General features: G+C 52.4%; 7 protein-coding genes across 7 annotated transcripts; 2 read left to right on the forward strand and 5 right to left on the reverse strand.

Moving 5' to 3' along the window:
- Positions 1 to 2,513: 2,513 nt before the first annotated feature.
- On the reverse strand, positions 2,514 to 3,014 carry TrAtP1_008430 (uncharacterized protein; the record flags this gene model as incomplete). The annotated part of the gene is made up of 1 exon (XM_066113903.1): positions 2,514 to 3,014. One exon carries the CDS (start codon positions 3,012 to 3,014, stop codon positions 2,514 to 2,516), a length of 501 nt encoding a protein of 166 aa, XP_065969992.1.
- Positions 3,015 to 5,548: 2,534 nt separating this feature from the next.
- Positions 5,549 to 6,673, forward strand: TrAtP1_008431 (uncharacterized protein; the record flags this gene model as incomplete). Its single annotated transcript, XM_014086754.2, has 2 exons — positions 5,549 to 5,646; positions 5,734 to 6,673. The coding sequence occupies 2 exons, from the start codon at positions 5,549 to 5,551 to the stop codon at positions 6,671 to 6,673; spliced, it is 1,038 nt and encodes a 345-aa protein (XP_013942229.2).
- Positions 6,674 to 8,261: 1,588 nt separating this feature from the next.
- On the reverse strand, positions 8,262 to 9,627 carry TrAtP1_008432 (uncharacterized protein; the record flags this gene model as incomplete). The annotated part of the gene is made up of 2 exons (XM_014086755.2): positions 8,262 to 9,338; positions 9,451 to 9,627. The coding sequence occupies 2 exons, from the start codon at positions 9,625 to 9,627 to the stop codon at positions 8,262 to 8,264; spliced, it is 1,254 nt and encodes a 417-aa protein (XP_013942230.1).
- A 1,041-nt stretch (positions 9,628 to 10,668) lies between these two features.
- TrAtP1_008433 (uncharacterized protein) lies at positions 10,669 to 11,367 on the reverse strand (the record flags this gene model as incomplete). The annotated part of the gene is made up of 3 exons (XM_014086756.1): positions 10,669 to 10,753; positions 10,808 to 11,068; positions 11,129 to 11,367. The coding sequence occupies 3 exons, from the start codon at positions 11,365 to 11,367 to the stop codon at positions 10,669 to 10,671; spliced, it is 585 nt and encodes a 194-aa protein (XP_013942231.1).
- Positions 11,368 to 11,763: 396 nt separating this feature from the next.
- On the forward strand, positions 11,764 to 17,763 carry TrAtP1_008434 (uncharacterized protein). Its single transcript, XM_014086757.2, has 3 exons — positions 11,764 to 13,556; positions 13,647 to 13,826; positions 13,910 to 17,763. Exons 1-3 carry the CDS (start codon positions 12,287 to 12,289, stop codon positions 15,175 to 15,177), a joined length of 2,718 nt encoding a protein of 905 aa, XP_013942232.2. The 5' UTR covers positions 11,764 to 12,286; the 3' UTR covers positions 15,178 to 17,763.
- Positions 15,697 to 17,313, reverse strand: TrAtP1_008435 (uncharacterized protein; the record flags this gene model as incomplete). The annotated part of the gene is made up of 2 exons (XM_014087283.2): positions 15,697 to 17,060; positions 17,286 to 17,313. The coding sequence occupies 2 exons, from the start codon at positions 17,311 to 17,313 to the stop codon at positions 15,697 to 15,699; spliced, it is 1,392 nt and encodes a 463-aa protein (XP_013942758.2).
- On the reverse strand, positions 17,516 to 17,695 carry TrAtP1_008436 (uncharacterized protein; the record flags this gene model as incomplete). Its single annotated transcript, XM_066113904.1, has 1 exon — positions 17,516 to 17,695. The coding sequence occupies one exon, from the start codon at positions 17,693 to 17,695 to the stop codon at positions 17,516 to 17,518; it is 180 nt and encodes a 59-aa protein (XP_065969993.1).
- Positions 17,764 to 18,518: the final 755 nt, after the last annotated feature.

Consider the following 18,518-nt stretch of genomic DNA (forward strand, 5'->3'; position numbering starts at 1 on the left):
ACGCCGCATGACTAGAGCTAGCAGAATACGCAATTGGGTAAAGAGAGACGGCGATGGCAAAACCACGAGGCGCAGCGCAGCGTATAGAGTTCGCTGCATTTGGGCTGGCTGGGCGAGGCGCAAATAGAGGCTTCCCCCGATCCTGCTGAGCTGAGCTGACGTGATGGTGGACAAGTTACAGAGCTGTTGTGTCGTCACTTTTATCGAAAATGGGATTCTTGTAGCGCTCGTTTAAGCTGTCTGTCTGTGTTTTGATGAGTTGCGGAGCAGAGACAAGGGATGCGCTCGCTAAAAGAACCTGGAGAGCAACTGAAGCTCAAGCCCGACCATGCAAAGTACAGTACAAAGCAGCAAATCTCGTTAAAACGAGGGCGAAAATCCCGATCTTGGCTGGTTACCCGATGTGCATCACAAAGCGCATCATCCATCCATCAGGACTCTGCGCCGCGGGATGCCATCTTTGCCCCGGGCCGTGAAGGAAAAAGGGTCTTGGGGGAGAAGAAGATCCGCCCGACTCCGCGGACTCTCATTCGTCGCCCAGCGTCCACGGGGCAAAAAAGTAGTTGGTAGAAGAAGCTGGCTGGAATTCTACGCATCGGTGCGTTAGCTGCTCGATGTCGTCATAGCCTCTTCCCTCTCGGTTGTCTCTCTTCGCTCAGCCCGCGCGCGCAGTAGCCGCGGCTAGTGTTAGAAATCTTTACAGTAGCTCGACCCTGATGCCTTGTTCAATGTATATTTGTCTTTTTGTTGCGAATTGGCACCAGGTGGACAAGCCCGCTGCAGCAGCAGGTCGAACTGCTTTGAGTCTAGGCGCAGATGCTGGGAGCTGCATGCCCGCCCGAGATTCCCGCGTTTCCAGCAGGGGGGTTTGTTTTTTTCGTGAGAAAGCGCCAAAAGAGTGTGGTGGGCATGACATATTCATTGTTCCATGGACATGTGCTTTTTTTTTTTTTTTTTTTTTTTTTTTTCAGCTGGCTGACTTCTCTGAACGGGAAAGCTCTGCGCGACTCAGCTTCTTTTTGATCTTTGCATTGTTCCGTGAGCCGGATGCGGCGAGTCAAGTGGCCAGCTTGATACACGTATCTCTCTCATTCTCGCATCATCGAGCGGACTAGGGGACCACGCGACCATGTGTATGTAACTATTCTTGCGCTTCTCCGGAGATAGAGGCGCATTGTCTGATAAGGCAGCTGCCGTTTTGAAAAACATGGGGATTGCGTTTTTTTTTTCCTTTGTTCTATATTTACACACATACTACCTACATGTACGCCAGACGATGTTGATTTATGCTCCCGGGTTTTAGAACACAGCTTATATGCTGGGGTAGAAGAAGAAAAAGGCATAAAAAGTAGCTTGAAACGAAACGTGCACCAACACCTCGTCTCAAATCAAAATGCTTACAATGCAGCGCAATGCGTGCGAATTTGTTTGTCTGAGACGAGGTTGTACTGTACTTGAGAGTGAGATGGAACGAGAGTCGAGACCACTTAGTGCGGCCAAGCTTTTTTCTCACCTCGATGCTATTTTGCAACATTCGTCGAGAAGAGCAGCGATTACTGCGTTTGGCAATGGCTCCATCGGCAGTAGTGCCGCTGCAACTCAGCAGCTGGCGATCGTAGCTATGTATTTGCATTGGTGCTACTGTATGTTTGTAATTCCGTTTCCTTGTGACCGATTTGCAACACTCGTTCTTCTCCACCGTTATCAAGCACTTCATCCATGCCATGCATGATCGCTCGTGTGCGTTCGTCTCGCTTTAGCCGTGTGCTCGAGATGCATCTGGCGTGATGTGATGGTTGATAGCGGAGGTGCAGTGACGCGGTGCCGAAAACCCGCATGTCCAACTCCACAGCACGCTCCGAGGCGATGATATGTCGGGCTGTGACGGGACAGATGCGGCCGAAACCAGTCACTTGAGCCGGTGTAAAAAGACAACGGGGATCGAGAAAGAAAAATAGAAGCAGCACATGGAGCCTGTGACCATGTACCCTCACGATTGATGCCATCCCGTCCACTCATCTGCCTCTCCCTGAACGAAGCCATATACGTGGCCGTGTTCCATATAAGCGCTCCGTAGCTGTGCGACCTTGTGCTTGTGACTCCGCTAACGCTGCCGGAGAGCCGTTCTCGAGGAGGGGTCTCGAGCGTTTTTGGCCCCGTTTGAAACGGCCTGGTGGTTTTTGCCCTTCTCATCAAGCGCCTGGAGCTCTGCTAGAGCAGACAGGGGTAGTGTGAAGGCACGGCTTGGCCAACCCATCGATCCTTATTTCACGGGCTTGGTACAACGAATAAGCGCCCGGAATCGTCTGAGCCAGACAAGTATATACATTGCCTGATGTGTTCCACCTTGTCCTTGCACGAGCAATTATACTAGCAGTATTACGATGAGCAGCCTAGCGGCATCGCACCGAACTAATGTTTTTAACTCTTCAATTTTGCATCGTCGTCTAATTGCTGGGCGGGCCAAGTACAGTCCCTTGCCGGATCGCATGTTTTCCGGACGATTGATTGGGCTACGGACTACGGGGCAAATGGGGGGACCGCCATGCCGAGGCGGCGGCACGCTCACCGCGAAGAAAGAAAAAAATTAGTGATGGAGTACATTGGACGATTAGAAGGAAAAGAGGGAAAAAAAAAAAGTGGCTGTCATGCGCTAGCCGAATGGTCACTTCTTGGCGCTTTAACTGGATTCGAGGCATCGTCGTGGGAACTGGCTGCATCGCCGGCAGCTGTGGCATCTCTGCATCGTCCATTGGCTTCCATCGCGTGACCGGGTTTTGCTTTCTCGTCGTTTTTTCATTCTTTGGCGTCTTCCTCTTTCGGGCTCGGCTCTTGTCCCATTGTAACGGCGTCATCGTCATGTTGCAGCCAACATGCACATGTCTGCAGTGGTTTACTAATTTGTGCCATGGCCTGGATTTCTCCAGGTTTGGGCTAATAATTACTATAGAGTTGTCAGCTAAAGTATCCGAATCTTGCTGCTGCCGCCATTTCCCGCAAATCCTCTTGTCCATCCGCTCCCAATGGGCAGGTTTCGGTTGAGCTGAAGATCGGGGGACCCTGCACCGAAACGTCCGCCTTTCCTCTTTGATGCCGCAGTGATAACCCACAGCACTTTATTTAACTCATCGGCATTTACCAACCTCCGGTAGCCCGACTGGGGGGCACTATCAGAGAGAAGGCCTTGTATCTGTCACGATGCCCGCAATTGCTCAGAGCTAGCAGATGATGATGAGTGCTTGGGACAAAACAATAGAGCTGCAAGTACGCTGTCAGCAACAACAGCGCTGCATCGATGATTCCATGAGGCTTGGCTTATTTATATGTCGACGGAAAGAAACTTTTGCCCCGATGGGATGAATGTCTTGTCCGCATCTACACAAGTTGGCCCGATTCCTCAAAGAAGTCAAAAACGCTTTTTAGCGCAAGCCCTTAATTACTGGCACCCACAGTTTCTCGGTGATAGTAGCGTCGCGGCTCTTGTACTGATACCATAGTCGGTGTGCGAACAAAGTTCAAGTTGCAGAGCGGAGTTTGTTACTGTTCAGATCAGAAAGCAAAAGGGTACGCGTATCCTGACTCTTGTACATAGGAGATGCCAAGTGGCCCTTGTTCAAGTTTACCGGAGCTCGTAAGAAAAAAAGCAGAAAAAAAAAACCACTCGCGAGACGGTACCGTCAACGCCGAGCATAACCTCAACGTCTTGGCTGGTAGCTGCATGAATTGATTGTGCGCATTTTCTAATGCTCCCCCATCCCATGCCGGCATTCTCGGCGCGCAACGCCCAAAAGTCTGCGCTCCCCACCGAGAGGCAGCCGCAGCCACTCATCGACCCTGTGCAATTTCACCATCAGGCGCCCAGGGCCAAAGCCGCTAAGAGGTTCCAGGGATTGAGGGATTGGCAGCGACCTTGCGCTTGTGCGAGGTGAGAATTTGGATGTTGCTGCGAAGCGGCCTTGGAGTGGCTGGCCAACGGAGCAGCAGTTCACACACAACGCGCGCTACGTACAGATACCTGCAAGATGCGAGCTGATACGGGGCGTCAGCGCAGAGCCCCAGGTATCGCTACCTTAGCCGTGCACAGGCACTGGCCGTGGAGGTACCGGTACTCGTGGGCCGCAGCTTCCGGGGCCACGTCCCCCAAATTAGCCCAGGCCCTGTGTGTCTAAGATAGCGCCTGAGCCCGACGCCATCTGCGCGCTGCTGTGCTTGCTCGTCGCTGAGCGAAAAGAGTCCGGGTGCCCGCTGAAGCGCGCTAAGGAGGGAGCGGCGCTGGTTTAGACGAGCGTCTTGACTCCAAGGAAGAAAAGGCGGCGTGCGAGAGAAAAACCAGCAAAAGAGAGAAGAAAAAAAAAAAAAAAAAAGAGGCGCCAGCTCTTTCTGCGCACCACCGTAGCCTGGCAGTCTTACTGCACCGAGTTAGTGCTTGTACCGCTACCCGCGGCGCCTCGTGCAGATTTCGCTCTCCGCCCGGTACAAAGTGCCTTGGCCCAAGCCCGAGATACAAGGTTCTTGCCGGGCTCCAGCGCCACACACACGCCCATCCGCACCGTCGGAGGTACCTTCAGCGCCAGCTGCACCTTGTCATCATTGCCCTGTCTTACCTCACCTCTGCTGCCACTTACGAACCAAGACCCTCTCGTGCTGCCTTTTGCTGAGCCTTTACATACTAGACTTGTCCCCTCCTCCTCCGCTTGGCTTCATTCTCCTTTGTCCTCTCCTATCCCCAACGCCTCGTCGCTCGTCTCTTCCCTCGCCGTCCCCTCTGGCGCTCCTGGCCTTTCCCGCCCGCAGTCTCTTGGAAGAACAACAGCCCGCCGCCGGTTCTGTTCCTTCGCAAGCCCCTCTGCTGAGCCTCCGACTCCCGTTAATTCGGCCTGTGGACCTTGCTGCTCGTCGTCCCTTCGACCCCGTCGCCGACGACTTTTTTTTGACCAGCTCTGCACGTGCTCGTTGCATCTCTCATTCGAACACGCTCTCGCGCGGAATTTCCTGGCTCTTTGGGATTGTCCTTGGGTATTATGAGGTAGCGTTTGGGACAATCTGCTGTATTCCTACCTTGCCGGACTCGAGCCGACGAGCATCGACTCCTTTTTTGTCTCCACAACCGTTGCTTTTTTTGCTACAAAGAATCGCGACAGCTTCCTCGCATCGCATTTCTACGACGACGAGTTTTTTCGCTTTCATCTTCTTGAACATCTTTTTTTTGGGACAGATTGTAAAAAAAGAAAAAACAAAGTTACGATGGATCTTGGATCGGGAAAGCCCAAGTTGCCGGCGCTCCTCACCGAGCACGTCAACTTGGCGTTCCTCAACCGTCTTCCCGCCCGCTACGCTCGCCGGCGCCCCCGGGCAAAGTCCAACACGACGCATCGCGGCGAGGACATCACGAGCCTGCAGACGTCCTTCAACTTCTGGGACGGCCTGCGAGACCTGCAGAAGCACCACTGGCGATTCTCCGACCTGCAGTACCCCGTGCTTCTTGGCTTGACGCTCTTTTCGCTCTGGATCGCTCCCCCCGGCCGCGGCATTGAAGCTGTTTGCCCTCATGGGCGCTGCCTGGCTTCTCTGCATGCCTGCCACTCGCCAATTCTTCCTTCCGTCGCTGCCAATCTGGGTCTGGCTCGTTTACTTTTTCTGTAGTCGGTAAGTTTTTTCCCCCCATGACCCGCCATTGATGGTGGCCCTGGTGGTGAATCGGCTCGCTAATCGCATCTCATTTCCTCCCCTCAGATTTATTCCTACCGAGTATCGCCCTCATATCTGGGTCCGAATCCTGCCTGCTTTGGAAAACGTTCTCTATGGCGCGAACCTTTCCAACATTCTCTCGGCTCACAAGCATGCTATTCTCGATATTCTGGCTTGGCTTCCATATGGCATCATGCATTTCGGAGCCCCTGCTGTGTGCTCCGCAATCATCTTCGTCTTCTCAGCTCCCGGCAGCACTCCTGTCTTTGCTCGCGCTTTCGGCTGGATGAGCATCCTCGGCGTCTCCATCCAGCTCATCTTTCCCTGCACGCCGCCGTGGTATGAGAATGAAAACGGGCTTGTTCCCGCCGCCTACGGCATGCATGGATCGCCCGCTGGATTGGCTCGTGTTGACGCGATTTTTGGTATCGACCTCTACACTACCAACTTCACCAACGCCCCTCTACCATTTGGTGCTTTCCCCTCTCTCCACGCTGCCAACGCCGTTCTCGAGGCCCTGTTCATGAGCCACTGCTTCCCTCAGTTCAAGTTCTTCTTTGCAGCTTACGCCGGCTGGGTTTGGTGGGCAACCATGTACCTGAGCCACCACTATGCCATCGATCTGGTGACTGGTGGTCTTATCGCTTCTGCGTTTTACTACTACTGCCGTGCTAGGTGGCTGCCGCAACGCCAGGCCGACAAGCTTACCCGATGGGAGTACGATTACGTCGAAGTCGGCGACCGCCACAAGGTCCAAGACGAGGAGACTGGCCGATACTTTAGCCTTGGATTCATCGACCACCATCGCTCCAACTCCAGCGACGGATGGACTGTCGCCAGCAGCTCCAGCAGCGGCACTCTCAGCCCTACCACTTCCGAAGCTTCTACTCCCGGAATCATGGATCTGACCGGCGACGGGCAGAATTGGGATGGACATATCCCACCACGGGACGTTGATTTAAGCGAGGTTGTCATTTCGCGGTAATAATTTTTGACATCCGATCCCGTCGGAAATTCACTTTACTCGACGATACAAATTTTTTCACTACTTCCATCTCTTATATCTCTCAACTCGGCACCTAATACGACGGGATGTCTGAGCGTTACGAACCTGCTTATGATTCAATTCAAAATTCGTAATTAATATTTGGCAGCACAGCCTTTTTTCTAAACATCTTTGGCATTCATCGGCACAGCGAAATGGCGCAATGTGGTGTTGGCTTTTTTTTTCTTATTCTTGGTGAAAGGGTGGGGGTCAAATCCGGTTTCGTTATTACCAAACCGGATACCGAATATTTAATACTGGAGGGATGGGAGTCTGGATCGGGGAATCACGGGAAAGAAAAGGATATTCTTATTTTCCATTCGAACCTGTCAAATGATTCGACTGCATATATTCGACAAAGGAAAGGGTACTACTACTTCAAATGATAGAGTACGTAATGTATACATACCAAGTGGATAATCCGTGCATGGAGGATGGATAGGATTGAGTACATGCACTGAACGCTCGCTAAGTGAGCCATGAGGATGGGATGGCCACTGACGAAAGCAATGAGCTGGGAGAGACGCATCCGTATCGATGATAATGGGTATGGCTTTCAGACACGAAGGAGGGGGCGGTCTTGGGAAAGAGTTACACTAGGCCTATGGCGAAGAAGATACCAAAGATGCCGCTCGCTCAACCTTTTGAACAAAAGGCACAAATGAACAAATGAATAAAAAAAAGATGAAAGCCAAATTTCAATTTCTGCGTGATGAATGATACCGAGTGAAAAGAAATCAAACGATACTAACGATATGAATGATATCAAATGAACTGAATGGAGTAAAATGTGCCTCGATATCGATCAATCATGAGTCTCAAACCATGGCGTGACAATTCATCACGTTGTACGTAAGTCTGTTTCAAACCACGATATTTTCTCTAGATAAGAGTCACCAAGTAGTTTCAGATAAGCAGTGTTGTTATATATTTTCCACTCGTTACTCAAAATTAGGCGTTCAATTCCATTGCTACATATAGCCCATATATGTTCCCTTATGCCTTCTCCCCTTTCTCTCTCTCTCCCTTCTCACTTGACTAACTTTGTCTTTGGTTTCTACTACTCAGAGACGACAGGCGTTATATATAAAAGAAAGAAGAAGAAAAAATAGAGTCCCATTATATTCCCATGACTTTGACAAACAAGGATGAAAACCGAGCATAGTATAAAGAAAGAAGAGAAACGAATATAAAATGGAAGGGAGAAATGTTCAAATTCAGTTTTTTTTTGTTGCAGGCATATGATGGAGGCAATAGGGAACATTCCAGAAAAGAAAAGAAGAAAAAAAAAGCGATATATCAAATCCATCACCTCATTCTCTCATAGTTGGGAAAGCACAAAATAGAGAAACCTTCTTCCCCCCTCAAGTAGATTCTATGAGAAACATGGTTGGGTATCAAGTGGGCTGCCAGCGCCGGTGCACACATACTCATGTTCTCCCTTTAGAGATATTTTCTCTCTCTCGCTACTTGTCGCTGGCATGCCAAAAAGAAATGCGTGTTGCCATATCTATATGGCAGAGGTAAGCTACCTGGCAACCTCGGGGTTCCAGAGGCCCTTGCTTGTTTGCACGAGACGGTTCGCCATGTTGCCCGGTTGTAGTGCTGCAGGCACGTCAGAGGCAGGAGTTGTGTTGCCCATGACTACATCGTCGGTTGGCCTGTTTGCGCTGGATTCGCTGTCATTACCCTGGCTGGAGCCCATGGATATGGCGCTGTCGTCTTTACGAACGCCGTTGACAGGAGCAGGGATGTTCGGGCCAGCGCCGCGGTTGCGTGTAGGCTCTTGGGAACGAGCGCCGTCCATCATGAGATTTTGAGCCTCGCGTAGCTTGTTGATGGCGCGGACGGTATCGATGGCCGCGTGGAGCGTGCGCCGCGCGTTGAAGTTCTTCTTGATCGTGGGCAGCAAGTTCTCGCCGGCGCCGTCTGAAGGGGCGAGACCGGCGACAAAGGCATGCTGAAGGGCCTCGTGGGCGGTGATGCGCTTGTCCTGGTCGATGGTGAGGCATCGCCGGATAAAGTCCTTTGCGTGAGAGGAGACGCCGCGCCAGTACTCGACCGGAGTGAAGCTGTAGTCGGCATTGAGAATGGCCTGCATCTCCTCAAAGTCGGAGTCTCGGTCGAAGGGGGTGTAGCCGCAGAGAAGGAAGTAGGTGATGACACCGATGGCCCACAGGTCAACGGGCTTACCATGGCCCGTCTTCTTAAAAATCTCGGGAGCCATGTAGCCAGGAGTACCACAGGTCGTGGTGAGGACATGGAACTGCTCTTCGTCCATGATGCGAGACAGGCCAAAGTCGGCGATGAGCAGGTCTGCATTGTCCTCGGGGGTGCGGAAGAGCAGGTTCTCGGGCTTCAAGTCACGGTGGACGATGCCGTGGTCGTGGAGGTATGCGACGGCAGAAAGAGTCGCCCGGATCAGATCCGCCGCATCGGATTCGTAGTATGAGCCCTTTCTGCAGATGCGGTCAAATAGCTCGCCTCCGAGAGCCAGGTCTGTGACGAGGTAGAGGTTGTTCATTGTCTCGAAGTAGTCGACCAGCGTCAGGATGTTCTGGTGGCCCATGGACACCTTTTTCAGGACGGCGATTTCATTTCGGACCTGTTTTCCACTCCCAGAATAGATCAGCATGTATTCTCCATTAAGGCATAGCGGCAGACTTCTTTCTAGACGGAGAACTGAAGAAAGTGAAGAAAGAGAGGTGCTTGCATACCATGTGTTCTCGCCCCGCCATCAGTCGCTTATTGATAACCTTGGCGGCATAGTAGCGCCCGGTATCGATATGGACGCATTCCTTGACGACCGAGTATGAGCCAGCTCCCAGAGTCTTGCCAACCTTGTATCTGCAAGGCTGGACCTGGGGCTGCTGCTGTGGCTGCTGGCGGCTCATCGTGGGCCGTCGTGGATGGCTGAAGAGCCCGTGGAAGCCCGGATCTGAGCAAGAGACAAGAGGTTGAGAGCTGAGAAAAGGTGGCGGAGGGCGTTCAGCTGAGCTGCGAAAAAAAACGTGGCGGGTATACACGACACAAGGCTTTTTGTATTGATGCGCCACAAAAAATAAAAGAGAAGAAGAGCCGCTTAAGAAGATGGGTTCTTGCGACTTTGGGTTGGAGGAAAGAGGATTTTGGGCATTTGCGAGCTGGTACGGCTTAAGGGGAGTTTATGGCGGTCTTCAAAACAGAAACCAGGTGGGGGAGGGGCCCAAAGGGGGATCCCAGCCTGGGAGGCTCGATCAGCCTATCATGCCCGAGATTCTGGGGGCTAGCAGAGGCAGCCGGGTCTGTATTTTTAGTAATAGAGGATCAAGTTGCTGTGTATTACCGCGTAGCACCTCATGTTTGCCGGCCTTTCTTTGTCTTTTCGGCCTCTTTCTTTACGCAGTGAATGGGTAATGGACTTTGCCGAGGAGCTTTATTTAGAAACGAAAGAACAAACAAGAAACGACATCGAGTAATGATTCACAGCATGGTGTTGGTGCTGGTGCTTGTTATTGTCTGGTGGTTTTAGCTGCAGATGGAGAAGATCCCGCCAAGTGCCGGATAGCCAGCTTAAGAGTACCGGATAGGTATCAGCGGCTCTCTTGATCCCATCACCTCCTTTTTTTGGCTCTACTCTAATAAAACGCATATTTCTGTTGGTATGTTTAACAAATGCTTGCCTTGTCGCACCTGTTTCTTCCCTTCCTTGTGAGGATTTACGCCGAGGCTCGGGTTTCAGAGCTAAGCGGCTGCAGAGAGAGGGTAAGCTTACATGGCAACTAGCAACGATGCCGTTCTCTCAAATAGCCAATGGCCAAGAAGGCCACTGCAGGGTTGAGCAACATGCTGAGCCGATTGGCGACTGCTATCTAAACAGGTAGCTCGTGGTGCCATCTGGGCTCTAGAATAACCAAGAATAATCGGGTGAAATGTGAAGTCTGCCGCAGTCTTTTCTACTGCGGTGGTCCCCGCCGCGATTGCTTCTTGGCGCTATTGAATTTTTTGTCCTGGACTCGTGCTTCGTGAAATCGCTTCTCTCTGCTCAACGTCAGCTCGATGTTTTCAACCGCCCCCATTATGATGTATACATACACCTCCTGGAATTTCTTCTTCTTGTCAGAGCTTGTTTCGGCAGGAGTCATGTCACGATAGATGCTCATGACTTCATCTATAAGCTTCCTCCTGTTCTCATCGAGATTGGCAGACCTTGACCGGTGAGTCTGCGCTGCAAACGTGAGCGAGTCATTGCCGGTGGTGTAATACTTGGAAGACCGGATTGCGGGATGGAGAAATTTAGGGAGAGCGCCAAGTAGCTCGTTCACGGGATATACCGTGATTGCCTTGGTCTCGGTTCTTTAACCGGCTGATGTTAGCTGTAGTTGGCTCCGTCGGAAAGATGACGAGATTCCATACTTGTTGACGTGTTGGCCTCCAGGGCCGCTGGATCTTGCGTATGTTGTGCTACCCTTGGGCAGCTGTGATGCATCAAACGAGTTATACCAGAGCCGCGCCTCGGCCAAGGCATCCTGGTCCAATCGAGCGTCGAATGCTTCGTAGCGTTTGAATCTTATCGACTGAGATAGCAGAGGCCTCGGCTGCCTTGGCGCGGCTGCTGATAGCACTGCTCTTCTTCGCAGATAAGACAGTAGCATGGCGTATAGCGAGGTATGCTGGTAGCGATTTCTGGTATGCACTCGCAATATTATCCCTTCTCTTCGCTATACAAGCCGCATGTTGGCCCGAGCATGCCCCAAGAAGCTTTGCCCCCCTTCACCGAAGCCTTTTCTCATTCGCCGGCAAAATTACCCAGGACCTGTCAGGCGCTAATCACATCAGCTCAGTGCCGATGTCCTGTGCCGCCCAACATACGTACATGCATCAGCAGATGGGTCGGATAGGTAGAATACAGGTCAACTGGTGGTAGATAAGGTGGCATGGAATACAGGTCGTTATAGGTCCAGACCTGCTGAGCGTCCCTAAATTAGCGGGCTGGTTGCCTTACCGAGTTTTCTTGGCCCCGCGCCGAGTCCTGCCGCGGCCCAAACGGGACTAGCCCCATGACAGAATTTGAGGCGGCTTCCGCCTGCCTTGAGCAGTTGAGCTCGCCAGCCTTTCTGCCTCTTCTTTGCTCTTCCAACCAACACTCCCAGTCCCGTCTGCTCTCAACCTCGAAATCTCTTTTCAACGTAGCCTCAGCCACACAGAGCAGCACGCGACGGCGCATTTTTTACGGGCTGCAGTTCGGCTGTGCTGCCTGTTCCGCCATCAAGGCAACTGCCACTTCTCTCGTAGCTTTTCGTGTCGCGAGCGCCATCGTCCACCTATCTGCGTTCCTATACTACTGCTACTACTACTACTACTACCGCTACTACCTATTACTTGCAGCATCAAAGCATCCTTGCGCGCCCACTACAGCCGGCCCCACATCGAACCATCCTCGACAACAGCTTATAATAATCCCTCTCTCGCCTCAACCGCCGACGGCAGCAGGTACTCCATAGTAGCCTCTGCGCGGATGCTACTGCCCAGTCTCTACCCCTTAGATCTTCTCTAGCCCGCCAGCCCAGCTTCATGCCAGAGCCAGAGCCAGAGCCCGAAGCAGCTCTGCAGGCTACAGCCAATCTCTCTCCCGTCTCTCCTTCGCCCGTCCACACGGCCGCGTCTCTCGTGGTGCCAGCGCTCCAGCAGACCGTCGATACCATCGACGCCATGGTTGCTGCCACTGCCGCTCTTCCCAACGGGGTCGCTGACGCCCCTGTTGTCGACCCATCCCTCGCGACTGCTGGTGAAACCGACGATGTTGTAGATGATGACAGCTTCAGCGACGCTTACGGCGAAGACACGGAGGAAATGGCCGTAGAGCCCCCTCGGCAGGAGATGGTCGACAACAACGACGACTACGCCAAGACGTTTGACTCTCCTATCGGTCCTGAGGAAGGGGAAGAAGACCAGGAACCCGAGCATGTATCATCAGTACCGCGAGAATCCAACGAGAATCCATCACTTTTATCCGATCACTTGACTAGTCGCCCATCAGACGTCTCTCCTGTCGCTGCTGATTCATCCGCATCTGCCCCAGGTGCTCAGAACCCATCTGTCTCTACTCTTCAGCCCGAGGCTGTCCCTGAGCCTGCCAGCGCAGCTCCATCTCAGCCTGGCGATGCGCAAGCGGCTTCCATCCCGCCAGTGGCCCAGCCCACGCTGCCCGGAGCTGACCCCAGCAAGCAAGAATCCGAAAACTCTTCATCTGTTGACATCCAACAACTCGTGGCTGACCTCACTGCCCATCCCGCTGAGCCTAAACCCGGAAACCCTGACCCAACGCCAGCTTCTGCGTCGCCAGCCAATGTCCCGGCGGCTTCATCCAACCCCTTTTCCCCCACTACTTCTGCTCCTTCCTCCAACATCACCACTACCGCCACCACTACCACTGCTCTGCCACTGTCTTCCTCTCTTCCACCGCGTCCTCCGCAGCCCCAGGTCGCTCCCCAATCGTATGCTTCTCAGCACCATCCTCCCGGAACCAATTCCAATGTCTCAGGAAGTACCGGGGTGCCACCCGCGCCGGGACAGCCCTCTAGTTTTGCTATTGCCGGTGCCCCTGGAACCTCGACTGAAGCTCTAGGGACTCTTCCACCCCCTCCTGCCACAGCTATGAATCCATCGGCTGCTGCCGCGTCCATAAACCCTTCATATGCTTCCAATCCGCCCGGACATCCTGTTGACCGAGCCCATGATGCCGAATATCAGCACCAGTGGGACCAATTCATGGCCGATGAGCGACAGTACATGTCGGAGGCCAAGTGGGATAGATTCCCCGAAGGCTCACGCATTTTCATTGGTTAGTGGCTTTGCCTTAGACTCATACTCCAGCTCCCCCAACTTACACGGTGCATGCGTGCTAATGTGATTTTTTCTTTCCTTGACGTAGGGAATCTCTCAAGCGACAAAGTGTCTAAGCGTGATGTTTTCGACATTTTTCACAGATTTGGCAGGCTGGCCCAGATCTCCCTCAAGTCGGCATATGGCTTTGTGCAGTATCACACAGTCGAGGAAGGTCATAGTGCTCTGGAGAATCTTCAGGGCATGGAGGTGAAAGGACGGCGCATCCGTAAGTCACTTTTCTAAAATACGTCAACATTCAAACATACAACTTTTGTTCTCCAAGTTGAGACCAGTACTGACAATCTGTAGATTTGGAAATCTCTCGCCTTCAAGATAAATCTAAGAAGGAGAGAAACCGCAGTCCTGAGCGAGCTCGTGGCGGCCGTGGCGAAGGCGGTCGTGGCGAAGGCGGTCGTAGGGGAGAAAAGTATCGCGACGATAACCGACCCGCACGCAATCAATCGCCTCGTCGTAATGACTACTATGGCCGGAACGATAGAAACGACCGGAATGATAGAGCCGACAGAGTCGATAGGACTGATAGCTACAGCGGCCGAGATCGAGGCTACTATGACTCAGGCAGAGGCCGCGGTCGCTCGCGATCTCCAGGTGGATATGGCAGAAACGAAAAGGACTCCTATCGCAGGAGAAGCCCCAGTCCCTACGGTAGATCGCGACATGAACCAGAGCTTGATCTACCTCGTCGGTATGGCGCGGATGTTCCCGATGTGCAAATCGTCATGCAACCAGATGTCAGCCCAGACTTTGGCACTTGGGTTGAAGGCGCCTTCAAGGCCAAAGGATTGAGAACCAACGTCATGTACCTCCACCCGCGGTTTCCAAAGGACCAAGTCATCCAACGACAGGCTGCCGAAGGCGTGCACGGAGTTGTAGACCTGGATCTTCGCGCTCAGGGCACGGCCAAAATCCCAGTTCACTCATTTGACCGATCTGGAGGCATCCACAATGTTCGCTTCGAGCAATATGTCGACCTGGAGCCAAGCACGGCAGCAGAAGTCATATTGCGAGCAAAGGCCTCTGGCAGTTCAGGCTATGGTCAACCTTATGGCGGTGCCGGTGGATATCCCATGCAGTACGCTGCACAGGCCCCGCAACCTCATCATGTTGCTGCGTATCCTGGCATGCAGCAGCCCGGCTCGTATCCACCGCAACCCGCACCAGCTGCACCAGCTATGCCGTCTATGCCGTCTGCCGCCGACATCGCGAATCTCATAGGGCAGGTTGATAATAATACGCTACAAAGACTTCTATCATCCATCCAGGCGGGGTCTCCGGGAGCCATACCTGGCGGTCTTCATGGCGGCACCAATCCTGCAGCGCCAGCTGCTAATGCACCACAAGTTGATATCCAAGCAATATTAGGGTCTCTCAATGGGGGTACAGCGGCACCACTTGCGCCTCCACCACATCAACAACACCATGGAGCTCATCCTCAGATGCAGTACGGCGGTCCATACAGCGGTCAGCCTGCGGTTGTTGCGCAGCCAGCAGGCACAGGCGATGCGGCGGCCCAGGTGCAGAATATCATGGCTCAGTTGGCTCGTTACCGGCAGTGATGTAGCCTCTGTCTTTCTTGGTTTTTTTTCTGTTCTTTTTAATTCTTTGCTTTTTCTGCGGCTTCCTCCCTTGAGGTTCTGGAGATCGAAGCTGCGTGAATGATTCTTGATGATTGCGTAATTTGCAGATTCTGATACCACATGGAGGCCTAGCACAATTCCTTTTTACTTATGACGATGGCATTGTGGAGTTTTGAGAATAACGTCCAAAACAGATAGATATACACTGCTGGAGATTGGGCTCGGCATACCTTGTTGGATTTGCCAGCACTTTCATCTACTGACTTGGTTTTGTTTACCAGGACCAAGGTATGATGGCCCTGCAGGGGGGTTTAACGACCAATATGTGAAGAGGTATAAACTGCCTAGAAATAAAAACTGTCAAAACCCCACTCAACTTCTGTGCCATGTAAATAATCGTCAATTACTTTGTTTGATATTCGTTGCTTGTTCTCTATGTTCAATAGATTTGTCTATATCTATATACACACCAACCGCATTTATAATAGAACAATGTCGTTACCATCCAAAGCTTTCATTATGCCACCATATCTCGCGGCCCTTTGTCGCCCACGGCCCTACTCGCCGCCGTACTTCTTTGCTCATTTCTTCTGGGCCGCAGACTAGAATGGCAACCTTTTCGTCTACGCTGTGGCGGAATACATCGTCTACAATCTTTTGAATGTTGGGACGCCTGCTGTTGTGGCTACTTGCAGCAGAACGCTGCTGGCGCGATGATGCTCGGCTCATGTTTCCGAGCTCAATAGACCCGTTATGGCCATGGTCGTCGTTGTGGAAAACATTGATATTCTCCGTGAGATAGAGATGAACATTGTCATCGTCAAGTAGAGACTTCTCGAAGCCGTTTTCAATTGATGCCCACGTTGCATCGCCAGCTGAGCGGATGGCCCAGATGAACTGGGCATGAGCTAATGGCAGCTCTCGCTGGAGAGCATGATATAACGGAACGATGAAAGTTGCTCCCACGCCGCCGGCTATAAGGAGGATGCGGGAGGCGCCCCAGGTGAGAAGATGCTGAAAGTGCTTGCCTACAGCACCATGCGGTCCTTCTATGGCGAGTGTGATTTTGTTGTCGCCCTCGGAGGAGAGGGACGAGGTCGAGGAGGCAAATTGTGAGAGGATATTCGTCATGGGGCCAGATCGCTTTCTCGCGACTAGTGTAATGCTTTGGCTGTCTTCGCTGGCGGAAGCAACCGTAAAGGGGTTGAAGACCAAGTCGAAGAGGAGCGATTGAGAGGCTGGGTAGTTTGTAGTCCTTCCTTCGGGAGGGAGACTGAGATATATGTGAGAGCCTGGTTGGGAGCGGAACTGTTCAATCTTCTGAGATGGCATAGGAGCGGAGATCTTGATGAGGCTTGTTCCTGGGATTGCCTCAAACGTTGACGCCGTATGCGTCATGCCTGCTCTTCGAACCGCAAGATCGACAAGAAATACAATGATGCTCTCGGCAGCGTACACGCGGGCAGAATGAGCGTGGAAAAACAGCAGCACGGGAGCAAGCAGCGCAACGGCCAGATGAGTGATGAAGAAGATGCGATACGAGTACCTCCTCACGCGGCGTATGGCGGTGGCCATCAGGCCGTCAAAGCCAAGCATGGCTACCACGCCGCAGAAGACGACGGGGGCGAAGAAGCGCTTGAGCCAGATGCCGGACAGGACGAAGAAGACGTTGTACAGGACGACGTGGATGATGACGAGGGTGTATATGACGCGGCCGAGGACGCGGTGGTAGCGGTTGATGTGCTCGTGGGAGGAGCTGAAGGCGTAGGCGTAGGGGTTGAGGGCTTTGAGGGCGAGGAGGTATTGGATGGGGAGTTGTGAGATGGCGATGCTGCCGAAGCGTTTGGTGAAGTGGAGGTAGTCTGTTGAGTGAGTTAGTTGTGGGTTTATGGATGAGATTGAATGATGTTAAAGTTTCAGAGGTGGCTTGAATGTGGTTGACACGAATAGGCATGTGAGATTGAGATGAGACTTATAGTGAGATTTCATGAGTGGGAATATGACATGTAAATATAGAGATGGAGAGAGAAGATAACACAGAGTTGTAGAAGTCACGGTATAAGATAGGATCAAGGAACAAAACTGACCTTCTCCGGTCCCCAAAACACAAAGCATGAGCAACCAGCCCGTCCACCCCAGCCCCAGCAGCCACTCATCTCTCTGTCCCCAACTTACACCCAACAAGACGACATCGTCTCCAAACCACCACCGCACAGCCCTCCATCGTGCCGCCAACGTGCCGAGCGCACTGTTGTGCTGAGCCTTGAGAGTAGGTGTCCCGGGAACATGTGCATACTGGCCACGATCATCACCATCATCATAACCCCCCCAGACGGCGTATGGGTCGCGCAGCTCGCAGGATGAGACGGAGGACGATGAGGACCACAGCCGGGGCCAAGGCTGAGTAATGAGCTACGCTGGCATAGTAGTCGATGGTGTGGCGGCGAAGGATGACTTCTTCGTGGGAGAGTGTCAAGAAGTGGTACGGCCAGCCCATTGTGAACCCTTTTGGGAGAGGGGAGAGTTTTTGATATTACGCGGCACGATCAATACGGGCTATTACAGATTACCAGGTATGTGTGTTATCGTGTTAATATACATGTTACAGGGCTTGATTGGGTTTGGGGGATGCGCCACAGATGGCAGTGTGTGGCTGCGGAACTGAGCCACAGCGGGTTCCTGGTTTGCTCTTTTGAGACGACGCAAACTCTTGCTTGGTACTTGATTGATGCCAGGGTTCAGACAAGTCTCTGCAAGTCTCTAGTAATTAATAGATTCTAGTAGCTCTAGAGACAAGAGATACAAGTGTAGTGATTCTTATCTACCTAATACTCAGGCACGGCTCCTTGGATAGTAGCGCCCATAGATTTACATTCCAGTATACGTAGGTGAAGACATATAGTACCTTGACCTACTCAACAGCAAGAGGCAAAATTTTCAGCGTTGGTTGTGAGACTGCATCCTCACTATGCCCATCTGGTACTATACACCATGCTAGTCTTACAGCAACCACCCGTTATCGCTACGGCAGATTCAGTGTTTGAGATATTAATTGCCTCGTAGGACAGACTGACAGCAAAAAAACGGCGCGAAAAAAACTCGCGACAAATGAGAATGACAGCAGCTTTTGCCAGGTACACCAAATAGCTGGTGCATTTTCAGTGGAGCGCCAGCAGCTGTCAAGCGCTATAACAGCGGGATGGACACGGCTCTCGCTGATTCGCACAGGCGCCCCACGGCCTGACTCCCCGCTATCCGATCTCGCCGCATGTGCTTCTGCTATCTACAGAGCGCCACGGAAAATTTTAGTCGGCGCATAT

The sequence above is a fragment of the Trichoderma atroviride genome, chromosome 4, assembly GCF_020647795.1.
Source record: "Trichoderma atroviride chromosome 4, complete sequence".
Taxonomy (NCBI): domain Eukaryota; kingdom Fungi; phylum Ascomycota; class Sordariomycetes; order Hypocreales; family Hypocreaceae; genus Trichoderma; species Trichoderma atroviride.